The sequence below is a fragment of the Mesoplodon mirus genome (genome assembly GCF_964341445.2).
Source record: "Mesoplodon mirus genome assembly, chromosome: 6".
Lineage (NCBI taxonomy): Eukaryota > Metazoa > Chordata > Mammalia > Artiodactyla > Ziphiidae > Mesoplodon > Mesoplodon mirus.
Genome location: NC_138982.1, coordinates 44183923 through 44197098, shown reverse-complemented (window position 1 = coordinate 44197098; position 13176 = coordinate 44183923). Strand labels below are relative to the sequence as shown.

The 13176-nt window shown below is 42.1% G+C and overlaps 1 protein-coding gene across 3 annotated transcripts in view; it reads left to right on the top strand.

Moving 5' to 3' along the window:
- Positions 1–4905: 4905 nt before the first annotated feature.
- The window catches only part of FETUB (fetuin B), a 25493-nt gene continuing 17222 nt past the window's right edge, over positions 4906–13176 (top strand). For all 3 annotated transcript variants that reach the window (XM_082624721.1, XM_082624719.1, XM_082624720.1), the window contains exons 1-5: positions 4906–5235; positions 5569–5679; positions 7222–7309; positions 9404–9573; positions 10288–10386. In XM_082624721.1, the coding sequence (XP_082480847.1) occupies positions 5008–5235; positions 5569–5679; positions 7222–7309; positions 9404–9573; positions 10288–10386 (696 nt within the window). In that variant the 5' untranslated portion in view covers positions 4906–5007. The remainder of the gene's footprint in view (positions 5236–5568; positions 5680–7221; positions 7310–9403; positions 9574–10287; positions 10387–13176) is intronic.

The window sequence follows — 13176 nt, the reverse complement described above, 5'->3', positions numbered from 1 at the left end:
CCGTCTACAAAGCAACTGGCAGAGGCAGAATTTTTTTTTTTTTTTTTGCCGTATGCGGGCCTCTCACTGTTGTGGCCTCTCCCGTTGCGGAACACAGGCTCCGAACGCGCATGCTCAGCGACCATGGCGCAGGCTCAGTGGCCATGGCTCTCAGGCCCATCCGCTCTGCGGCATGTGGGATTTTCCCGGACCGGGGCACGAACCCGTGTGCCCTGCATTGGCAGGCAGACTCTCAACCACTGCGCCACCAGGGAAGCCCGGCAGAGGCAGAATTTAAACCCAGGTCTACCTGACTCCAAAGACCGGCCTCCTCTCCCTGCTGCTTCTCACAGGGCTCCGCACTCCACAACCTAGCAGGAGGCTGGGCCCAGGTTGTTTGAAACTGGCTTGAAACACAGATTCCCTGGGCCCTGGTGAACAAGTTCCATCTTACCAGATCCTAGGAGGGATCTCTCCTGGAAAATGGAACCATGTCAGGTAAACAGAAGCGCAGGCATGCCTTCAAGGCAGGGCTGAGGGCTCTCAGCAGTCGCCTGATTCTACACCCGATTTCACAGTTGAGGAAACCGATGCCTCTCACCCGTGGTCACACAGCTAAGGGCTGAACCAGGACATTCGAGTCAAAGTCCAGTTTCCTCTCCGGTCAGTCAGAGTTTAATCCCCCTTTAATCTATTTGCCTTTCTTCTTAGTTGCGGTGAAGGCCTTTACCCCTGCATGTCCAGTGCATTTCCTCAGGCCCCAAACTCTCTCCTCCTCTTTTGGCTTCTCTTAGGTCCTGTCTCCTCCATCCTTCCCAGCCTTTTTCTGTACATCATCTGAGCCCTGTGAATGTTTGTTCCCTCGCTGGCTGTAAATCTTTGTTGTACTCCAATAATTGAACGTCTGACGCCCATACCCATTTCTGGTTTTCATACTCATTTTCCTAGTGTTGCTCCTGGTTGAAAACAAGGCCTCATGCCCATCTCTAAGGAGCTGGGATCATTAGATTTGAGTTTATAAATCAAGCCTTGAAAACTGATTGTTTGCTTGCAGAAATTAGTTAGGGGCTGTATCATATTAAGCTAATTAGTCTTATTAACCCTTGATTACAGAGAGCCTAACACAGTCCCTGGCATAACCCTAACCCTCAATCAGTGCATGTGGGGTTTCAAGTAACTGCCATGATTATACCTATAACACTAGCTGTCCTGGGTACCAAGTGCGGGTCTAGCCCTCCTCGTATAGAAGAATCTCCTATGAGGCAGGCTCTGTGATTAGCCCATTTTACAGATCTGTCTATTGAGGTTTATGGTGGTTACCTGACTTTCCATGTTCATTCAGTTGGTAATTAAAAGAGTTACAATTAGGCTATTGCTGTAATATTTGCTCTGATGAAAAACATTCTAAACTAGAAGTTTTCTATAACTGGTTCTGCCACTAATTCACTTACGATTTTTGTTAGGCACTCCCTTCCTAAACCTCAGTTTTCTCACCTCAGAAATCTGCTGGTTAGTCACTAAATTACCACTAAGGGCACAGTACATTTCTGTGAGTCTGTATGCTACCACCAAGTGATCTACAGTGACCCCCAAGAACATGGTGATTGATGAAGAAAAAACTATTTTCCACTCAACTTTTTAATAAAAATTTAAATTTTATCACAATAGCTAATTACAGTAATCCTTATTAGCAACACAAATCATTATATTTAAGTTTAGTGTGAAATTAAAGTTTTAAATAAACAGATAATATTAAATGACTTGCTTAGGTTTAGTTCACTGTTATCAGCCGTGACTACCGTGCTGCGCATTTCAGTTCAGGGAGGGACATTTCTTTCAAACCACTCGGAATAGCTCCACTTTCAGTAAAAAATCTTCATACCTCTGAGCAGGCTCCTATCAAAGAATCTCACAGATAGCTATCCTTATTTACCAGTGCAGCAATTCCAAAACTGGATTTTGCAGGTTAATAATAAGTATCACAAAAATCTCTCTTATAGTCAAGTTAGTGTAGGAAATTGTGATATAAATAGATTTCTTCACCTCAAAGCTTCAGAGAGCCTTTAACATGCTCACGTGTGTTCAGACTCTATAAGACTGTGCATCTATGGATGCAGCAGTTCCTAAACTTCTTTGAGCACAGAACACTGAGGGTGGGGGGTGGGAAGGGTGGAGAGAGGGGTGGGTAATGTGCATATCTCACGGAATAGGGTTCTATAGAATACCTTCCATGGTAGCCTAGTCTAGAAGCTTTCCTTCTCTTGTGACAAGCTATTTCTGATGTGTGTATGTGTTTTCAAATAGAAAGTTTTAAAAGACGTTTGTGCTTTGTACAGTTCCAGTCAGTAGTAACTTCCACGTGGAACCCCAAGCAGAAGCTAAAAGAGAAAAGCCAGGGTCCGAACCAGTGTATTCCTGTATTTCAGCCCACCTTCCAATCATTATCTATCTCTTAACAATAGTATTAGGTTTTAGCCTCTGAACAAGTTTGTTTCCACACAGATCCATAGAAAAAAGTGTAGAATTGGAGTATGATGCGAGAACTATTGACATGCCATTCACTTTTCTTTTTAAATTAATTAATTTATTTATTTTTGGCTGCACTGGGTCTTTGTTGCTGCTCACTGGCTTTCTCTAGTTGCCTAGAGTGGAGGCTACTCTTCGTTGCAGTGCGTGAGCTTCTCATTGAGGTGGCTTCTCTTGTTGCGGGGCACGGGCTCTAGGCACGTGGGCTTCAGTAGTTGTGGCACATGGGCTCAGTAGCTGTGGCTCGCGGGTTCTAGAGCTCAGGCTCAGTAGTTGTGGTGCACGGGCTTAGTTGCTCCGCGGCATGTGGGATCTTCCCGGACCAAGGATAGAGCCCGCCTCCCCTGCATTGGCAGGTGGACTCTTAACCACTGCTCCGCCAGCGAAGTCCCTCACTTTTTTTTAATGTAAATGAAGTCCTTGTTTTAAAAAAACTAAACGAGGCTAAATAGAACACTTTTTTTAAAAGTTTTAAAAATTTATTTTTTATTGAAATATAGTTGATTTAAAACTATATTAGTTGTGTTGGTTTCTGGATGTACAGCCAAGTGATTCAGTTATACATATGTATGCATATTATTTTTCATATTCTTTTCCATTATGGTTTATTACAGGATACTGAATATAGTTCCCTGTGCTATACAGTAGGACCCTGTTGTTTATCTATTTTATATATAGTAGTTTGTATCTGCTAATCCAAGACTCCTAATTTATCCCTCCCTCACCCCTTTCCCCTTTGTTAACCATAAGCTTGTTTTCTATGTCTGTGAGTCTGTTTCTGTTTTGTAAATAAGTTCACTTGTGTCATATTTTAGATTTCACATATAAGCAATATCATATGATATTTGTCTTTGTCCTACTTCACTTAGTATGATAATCTTTAGGTCTATCCATGTTGCCGCAAATGGCATTATTTCATTCTTTTTTATGGCTGAGTAACATTCCATGAGATACATGTATATATATATATATACATATATCACATCTTCTTTATCCATTCATCTGTCAGTGGACACTTAGATTGCTTCCATGACTTGGCTATTGTAAATAGTGCTGTTAAGGACATTGGGGTGCATGTATCTTTTTGAATTAAAAGTTTCTTCTGGATATATGCCCAGGAGTGGGATGGCTGGATCATATGACAACTCTATTTTTAGTATGTTAAGGAACCTCCATACTGTTCTCCATAGTGGCTGCCCCAATTTACATTCCCACCAACAGTGCAGGAGGGTTCCCTTTTCTCCACACCCTCTCCAGCATTTATTATTTGTAGACTTTTTTTTTTTTTTTTTTGCCGTACACGGACCTCTCACTGTTGTGGCCTCTCCCGTTGCGGAGCACAGGCTCCGGACGCGCAGGCTCAGCGGCCATGGCTCACGGGCCCAGCCGCTCCACGGCATGTGGGATCTTCCCGGACCTGGGCACGAACCCGTGTCCCCTGCATCGGCAGGCGGACTCTCAACCAAGGCGGACTCTCAACCAACTGCCCCACCAGGGAAGCCCTATTTGTAGACTTTTTAATGATGGCTATTCTAACTGGTGTGACGTGATACCTCATTGTAGGTTTTTTTTTTTTTTTTTTTTTTTTTTTTTTACGGTATGCGGGCCTCTCACTGTTGTGGCCTCTCCCGTTGTGGAGCACAGGCTTTGGATGTGCAGGCTCAGCGGCCATGGCTCACGGGCCCAGCCACTCTGCGGTATGTGGGATCTTCCCGGACCGGGGCACGACCCGCGTCCCCTGCATCGGCAGGTGGACTCTCAACCACTGCGCCACCAGGGAAGCCCCCTCATTGTAGTTTTGATTTGCATTTCTCTAATAATTAGCAATGTTGAGCATTTTTTCATGTGCCTATTGGCCATCTGTATGTATGCTAAACAAAACTGTTTCTAGCCAGATCCCAAAGTGCTTTAGGAATCTCATGGGGCCTTTATGTAGATGATATGGGGTTAAAGCCCTTTTTCAGATATAACAAGAATGGTGATCCTGGGAGGTGGAGCATGAAGTCACTGAGCACCATTAGTACAGTGATTCTGGGCTCCAAGACGGAGATAAAGATCAGTGTGGCCAGGTCATCAGCTAGAGGCAAAGTGCTAGGGGCGATGAGAGAACGTGATAGTCTGCATATTCTGACTCAGCTGGAGCCCTGGACACAAACCAGAACTCAATCATGACTTCCTGGGAGCCTTGACCCAAGGGTTTATTTTGATTTCTTGGGAAACAGGTTAGGAAACTTAAACTTAAATCTGTTTACATGTACACATGAATGTGAGATTACTCAGGGGTCTAAGGTTACAGATAGTGGCAAATCCCATCCAAAGTACTGACTCAGGGAAATCCACATTTAGAATTCAAAGAGATAAAATAGGACATTGTGTTTCAAATCCAGATCACTGGTTTAGCTTGCAATCACAAAGCTGCTCAAGTTGGCCTCAGAGCCCTATAAACAGCCCGGTGCCTGCAGCTCTGCATACTGACCCCTCCTGGGCCTTGCTCCCCACAGGATGAGTCTGTTTCTACCCCTGGCGCTCTGCACCCTGGCCGCGTGCTGCGGGGCTGCACCTCCACCCCAGCCAGACCCCAGCCCCTCGCCTCTCCTCTCCCTTGCCTGCGACAGCTCATATGTGCTGGATATCGCGAACTTCATCCTGCAGGACATCAACAGGGACCGAAAGGACGGCTACGTGCTGAGCCTCAACCGAGTGAGCAATGCCCGTGAACACAGACAAGAGGTAAGTGGCAGTACCCTCTGGGGCAGGTGTTTGCACAGTTTGGGGAGGCTGGCCAGGGGACGGGAACCAAGAGACACCTGTTGGCAGGTGTTTTCCAAATCAGAAACCCTGCTGAGTACATGTTGCTCTCCTCTGCCAGGGCGCTACAGGCTCTTATTGTTATTAGAGACAAGTGCTAACGGTATCTGCTCAGAAACGTGAGTCCCGCCGTTTATAAGAAATCGTCACAAACGTCATAGCCTTTGGTTTGGCCATAAAGCAGGGACCTTTTTTGCTGGTCTTTAGGGGTTTCTGCTTCATGTGGGTTGTGCATTTCTCCTCCCTTTCCCACAGGCTGGTCTGGGGTCTCTGTTCTATTTCACGCTGGACGTGTTAGAGACTGGCTGCCATGTGCTCAGCAGGAGGTCGTGGAAGGATTGTGGGGTGAGGGTCTTACATGAATCGGTAAGTACTTGTGTCCAGGAGCTTGAGGGGGGAAAACTAGGTGTTCTCTGTCTACAGGATGAAGATGGTTCAATGTGTACCATCTTTAAATGTCCCTCTTTAAAATCTCTTTGGCGGGGTGCCTATGTGGTTATTCCAATTCTACAGACAAAATAGAGTTTAATCAGAGGGGTGTCTGAGGCTCCCACTGGGGTCATGACACCAGAATTGAAAAGTTGCCCCCAAATTATTTCCTACCTCCAAGACCTTTCTATAGGCTCTGAGCTAGTGTTTAAATTGAGAAAAAAAGATCTGAGGTGTAGTGCTCTGGAAGTGTGTCTAAGGAAAACTGTAGAAGTAATGGAGGGGGAACTTTTAAATTTGTTTTATTTTGCTTTAGTTTGTTTCACTGAACACTGATATGAGATTTGAGGCTGGGGACAGGGAAGGCTATGGTATGGGAGCTCTCAGAGGTTCCATGGAAGGATTTCCTGGAATCATAGAACCTAAAGGGAGTCAGAATTGATCCTATTAAAGATGACCATAGAAGAGGCTTGAAAATAACATAGTCAGTTTTCATTTGGTTCTCAATTATCCTGAGGTTATTTTCATTAATTTATATGAAATTTTATGAGTACAGGAGTGTGATACAGGTGTTTAGAAGTGAACTATTTGACCAAGATATCTTTTTCTAATCATTTAACCAAATTTGTCAAACTGCACCTACCTGGTTTTGAAAAGCAAATAGTCTATTTACCGTATTGTGAATTACATTTGTTAAGGTGACACTAGCTGCTATAACACATACACTAAAAAGCGTATACTGATGGCAAAATGATAGAAGTTGATTCCCATTCACATAAAGTTCAAAATAGAAATTCTTGATCAGGAAGGGGCTTTCCTCCAGGAGTGATTTGGAGACCCAGGTACCTTCCATGTTGTGGCTCTAGACTCTGCTGCCTTCAGCTCGTGGCTTCTGTGGTCACCATGCTCATCTGCATCAAGCTATGGAAAGGGAAAGAGCATGGAGGACAGATAGCACATGGGAGAGCTTTATGGGCTAGACCTGGAAGTGGTTACACATCACTTCTTCTCACCTCGCTGTGGTGAGAACTCAGTTTCACACAGTCTCATCTAAGCAGGAAGGAGGCTGGGAAGAAGTCAAGCTGTGTCTCAGGAGAAGGTTAAACTGTTTAATGATCAGCTGGCAGTTTCCCCACCCAAAACTACTAAAATTGACCTTAAGTTTCTTGTTCTTTAAAAATGAAATGTCCAGGGCTTCCCTGGTGGCGCAGTGGTTGAGAGTCCGCCTGCCGATGCAGGGGACGGGGGTTCATGCCCCGGTCTGGGAGGATCCCACATGCCGCAGAGCGGCTGGGCCCGTGAGCCATGGCCACTGAGCCTGTGCGTCCGGAGCCTGTGCTCCACAACGGGAGAGGCCACAGCAGTGAGAGACCCGTGTACCGCAAAAAAAAAAAAAAAGAAATGTCCAATTTCACTCTGGGGGTATTTAAAAGTCTTAGCTCATTCCACTGCGTCATAAAATGTATTTGTTGGTTCCAGGTTTATGGTCAATGCAAAGCAATATTTTACATTAATAAGGCAAGAAGAATTTTCTATTTACCTGCTTATAATTGTACTCTTCGCCCAGGTAAGAGATCACTTTGATTTTGTGCATTTTAATAATAGATGGAAAAAGAGCATTTAACTACACTATGCTATAGTGTATAGGGTTTCTCCCATCCTTACTTCCTATTCATTCCAAAGCCAAGTTCTTCATATATCCAACACTTGCACTGCTCCTCTTCCCACAATTAATCTTCCTAAATAACCTGCAATAGCTCTGTATTGTGTCCTACAGCAAATCCTAAATTTTCAGTCTGACTTAAATGGCATAATCTCTTTGACTGGTCCCCAGGCTTCCTTTCTAACTATTTCTGCCTTACTTCCTTGACTATACCAACTCTGCCCTCCATTCAACTGGATCGCTCACTATCTTCTGAATACACATCACACTTTCCAATCTCTGCATCTTGTTTGTTCTTCTCCCTCTGCTGAGGATACCCTCCACTGATAACCTCTGCCCTTGGAACTCATAAGTATTCTTTAAAGATCATTGTCAATGCTGCTTCCTCCACCACATTCTCTATTCAAGAAACTCCCCCTCCCCTCAAAAAACAAACAAGAAGTGGTGCTTTCCTATTCTACAACCCTATACAACTTTAACCTAACCATTCATGGAGTACAGACCATGCACTGCCTTGATTTGGGGTCTTCTGTCTTATATTGTGTAGAACGTTTTATCCCTTCTTCCTCTCTGCTTCAACTCTCCCCCAGTTCCTATCAAGTGTAAGGAGTCTGTAATATCATTGAATAAATTAATAAATACATACATTCATTCTGGGTCTCTCTTTGAAAAGCAAGCATCCATGGCATGGGAAAATAGGATATGGCTACCCATCAAACTATTATGTGTGTGTGACTCCCCTGGGAGATCTTGTTCAAGTGCAGATTCTGATTCCATAGGTCTGGGGCAGGGCCTGAGGTTCTGCATTTCTAACAAGCTCTAGGTGATAATAATGCCGTTGGTTCCTTTGAGAGACAGGGCAACAGATCTAAACCTTCCTGGTTGTGAAGATGAGACTCACCTAAATTAGAGGACAACAACCAATAAAACGGATCAGGTCTTAAATGAAGTCCTAGGTACCTGAGGTATGGGAGGTCAGGGAATGACATGTGGGGATGGCGCCGGGAGTGACAGCTGTGGGTGTAACTTCCCCACAAAATGCCCGAATACATCCAGATAAACACACAGTTGATCAAAGCAATGTGCTTGCTTTGTCAAAACAACTTCTAGACAAGTTTCCTAGCCTGACTTTTATACAAGTTTTGCCACCCCCAGCTCCTCCCAATCAGACATTCTAGCTGTACCATTAGTCTGATTATCTTATCCAGTCATACAGTGATTTGATCAACTTTTATTTTCCAGGTCACTTGCATTTTCTAACCAAAGAGGGTGTGCTTCCACCTTCTGTGTGTCATTCACTAACTCATTCATTCAGCAGGTATTTACTAAGCACCAACCATGCATTAGACATTATGTTAGGTGTTGGCAACTAAAAGGTAAATAAAACATGACGGTAATGAAATCCCAACTCAGTCTGCTTTACAGAGGCAATAATGGTGGAAGATATTGAACTAATTAAGAAAATGTTTTTATACCAATATACAGTTGACCCTTGAACAACATGGGTTTGAACTAACTATCATGGTCCACTCATACATGGATTTTGTTTTCACTAAATACATACTGTAATATTACACTATATGCAGTTGGTTGAATCTGTGGATGCAGAACTGTGGATACGGAGGGCTGAATGTAAAGTTAAACTGGGATTTTTGGCTGTGTGGAGGGTCAGCACCCCTAACCGCCGTGTTGTTCAAGGGTCAACTGTACTATATTATGTGTTTTTTAACTAAATTCCTAGGGTAAAAAAATTTGTGTAAGGTGAAAAAATATTGCTTTGTTTCCTTTTAAATTATGAAAGTAATACACACTCATTGCAGAAAACTCTGCAGAAAGCTAACTTTCTTTCTAAATAATGCTTTTCCACTCCATCCTTGACAAAGCTGAGCATTGTCTTTTTTTCTTTCAATCTCTGCTTCTGTTGTGATCATATGATTTATAGGATTATGTATCATTAAGGAGTTTTATTTTTAAACTTGCTCCCTTTGGCATCAACAGTTTCTCGAAGGGAGATTAGCATGATGTGCCCTGACTGCCCCAGCTCCAGCCCCTATGATTTGTCAGACCCCAGGTTCCTGGAAACTGCTACTGAGTCTCTTGCAAGATACAACAATAAGAGCCCCTCGAAGCAGTATGATCTCGTCAAAATCACCAAGACTTCTAGTCAGGTGAGGCTGAAAGGCCAGTTACAACAATATGTCTCATAACTGTTGCTATTGCTATCGAAGCCCCCTTTTTGATTAGAACCCTAAGAGCCTTTGCTTCATTCCCTACCTTTGGTAACCCTGATGCACATTCAATCATGTTTTAGTTTCTGAGTCATTCCATGGGATTTCCATTAGAGTTGTGTGATATGATTTTACTTCATTGCCCTGAAGGCAAGAAGGGAAATGGACTCACAGTCTCCCTGGGTTATTCTACTTAAGTTCACTATTTACTACCACATTCCCGTATCTGGTTGACCTTGGACCACTTAGCCAGTCAACTTCTATTCTGTGTTTTAAGTACAGGAGTGGATGTTGAGTTTTATGGGTTAGGGGAAATGTTCATTTGTACCTGAATTATGTTGATATGTATCATATGGAGAAAAGCTAATTTAAAAACAAATTTACATGAGGAAAAATAAGCTCACCCAGGGGAAGGTTTTTAGAGCCCATTTAAATCCTTAAGAAGGGAAGAAAAGTATGGTGATTATGTTTTCCAAACAACAAAATCATAATACATGGTTTGATCATGGTGGGGATTACAGGGACAAAAAGAGACCTGTGTTGACAATGACTCTGGGAATGTATGGTTTCTGTAAATATAATGTTGCCAAACCTGAGTCATTTCTCCACTTGAGAAGGTTTGATTTTTATTTCTCACCTCTTGTCTCCTACCAGTGGGTGTTTGGCCCCGCCTACTTTGTAGAATATTTAATCAAAGAGTCATGTACCAAGTCCCAGGCTAGCAGCTGTGCACTTCAGCCCCCTAACTCTGTGGTGAGTATTGTTGAATGTCTTCATAATTTAAGCTTTGTGCTCACAGATCATCTATATATATTTATTGAGCATAAATTATACATGAAGTGTTGTAATGTATGAGATATTTTTCTTCCCCTTAAGGAGCAACTGACTAGGCAGAGATGGCCCAGATACAATAATATTTTATTGTAAATGCAGTTTTCATCAGCAATGTGATGCCTTTGCAAAAAATGATCATAGGAGGCTATAAAAATATAGGCAAATCTTCTCAGTGGTTGGTGGTAGTCCTGCTTTTATCCAAACAGACCTAGTTACATTTGGAATACAGCATGGTGTTCCATTCCTTGGACCTCTCTTTAAGAAGGACAAAGTGAAACAGGGCTTCTTTCAAAGAATGCAGCCAAGATGGGGAGGGTGCCCTGAAACTATCTGAAGCACACCTAGTAGGAATGTCAATTGGCAAAATGTATTGTAGCACAATTAGGAAAAATGCAAGCTTTTTCCCCCCCTTATTCACTTAGTTATAATAAAATTTTATTAAGATATAATTCACACACCATAAAATTCACCCTTTTAAGGTGTACAAGTCGTTATTTTTTAGTCTATTCATAGAGTTGTGGTGTCATCACCACTATCTAATTTTAGAATATTTTCATCAGCCCAAAAAGAAACTCCACATCCATTAGCAGTCATTCCCCTTGCCCTCTCACCCATGCTCCTGGAAGCCACTAATCTACTTACTGACTCTATGACTACATTTTTTGAACATTTTATATAATGGAATCACACTGTATGTGGCCTTTTGTGTCTGGCTTCTCTCACTTAGCAAAATGTTTTTAAGGGTTATCCTTGTTCAGCATTGATGTATCAGTGCTTCATTTCTTTTAATGGCCAAATAATATTTCATTGCATGGATATGCCATGTATTGTTAATCCATTCAACAGCTGATTGATATTTGAGTTGTTTCCTCATTTGAGATGTTACGAATAGTACTACTATGAACATTTGTGTATAAGTTTTTTTCTTTTGGCTTGCGGGATCTTAGTTCCCCAACCAAGGGTTGAACCTAGGCCCATGGCAGTGAAAGCACCAAGTCCTAACCACTGGATGGCCAGGGAATTCCCTGTGTATAAGTTTTTATGTATACATATGTTTTCATTTCTTTTGAGTACATACCTTAGAGTGGGACTGCTGGGTCATATGAGAATTCTATGTTTAACCTTTCAACTAACTGCAAACTGTTTTCCAAAGTGATGGCACCAGTTTCATAATCCCATCAGCAATGTGTGAGGGTTTCAATTTCTTCATGTTTTTGCCAATGCTTATTATTATGATCTGTCCTTTTTATTATAGCTATATTACTGAATATGAAGTAGTCTCTCATTTTGGTTATATTTGAATTTTCCTAATGGCTAATGATTGAATATCTTTTAATGTGCTTTTTGGCCATTTGTATGTATTCTTTGGAGGAATGTCTATTCAAATCCTTTGTCATTTAAAACAGATTATTTATCTTTTTATTGTTGAATTATAAGAATTCTTTACATATTCTGGATATAATCCCCTTGTCAGATATATGATTTTCAAATATTTTCTCCCATTCTCTGATTTGTCTACTCATTTTCTTGATGATATTCTTTGAAGTACAGAAATTTTTAATTTTAATGAAATCTTCCTTATATTTTTTCTTTTGTTGAATGTGCTTTTTGTGTCATATCTAAGAATCCATTACCTAATCCAAGATCACTAAGATTTACTCCTCTGTATTCCTCTAAGAGTTTTATAGTTTTAGCTTTAGGTCTCTGACCCTTTTTTTTTTTTTGGCCACGCTGCATGGCATGTGGGATTTTAGTTGCATGTGGGATCTTAGTTCCCCGACCAGGGATCAAACCCCTGTCCCTGCATTGGAAGCACAGAGTCTTATCCACTGGACAGCCAGGGAAGTCCCCTCTGACCCACTTTTGAGTTAATTTTTGTATATGATATGAGGTAGGAGGTTCAATTTCATTCTTCTGCTTGTGGATCTCCAGTTGTCCCAGCACCATTGGTTGAAAAGGCTATTATTTTCCCCATTTAATTGTATTGACATACTTTTTGAAGATCAACTGACTATAAATGTAAGAGTTTTTTTTTTTTTTTCGGTATGCGGGCCTCTCACTGTTGTGGCCTCTCCCGTTGCGGAGCACAGGCTCTGGACATGCAGACTCAGTGGCCATGTCTCACGGGCCTAGCCGCTCTGCAGCATGTGGGATCTTCCTGGACCAGGGCACGAACCCGTGTGCCCTGCATCGGCAGGTGGACTCTCAACCACTGCGCCACCAGGGAAGCCCTTTTTTTTGAATTTTTGAATTGTATTTTATTTATTTTTTTATACAGCAGGTTGTTATTAGTCATCAATTTTATACACATCAGTGTATACATGTCAATCCCAATCTCCCAATTCATCACACCACTACCACACACCCTGCCACATTCCCCCCTTGGTGTCCATACGTTTGTTTTCTACATCTGTGTCTCAATTTCTGCCCTGCAAACCAGTTCATCTGTACCATTTTTCTAACTCCATATATATGCATTAATATACGATATTTGGTTTTCTCTTTCTGTTTTTCTTTTACTTCACTCTGTATGACAGTCTCTAGATCCATCCATGTCTCAACAAAAGACCCAATTTCGTTCCTTTTTATAGCTGAGTAATATTCCATTGTGTATATGTACCACATCTTCTTTATCCATTCGTCTGTCGATGGGCATTTAGGTTACTTCCATGACCTAGCTATTGTAAATAGTGCTGCAGTGAACATTGG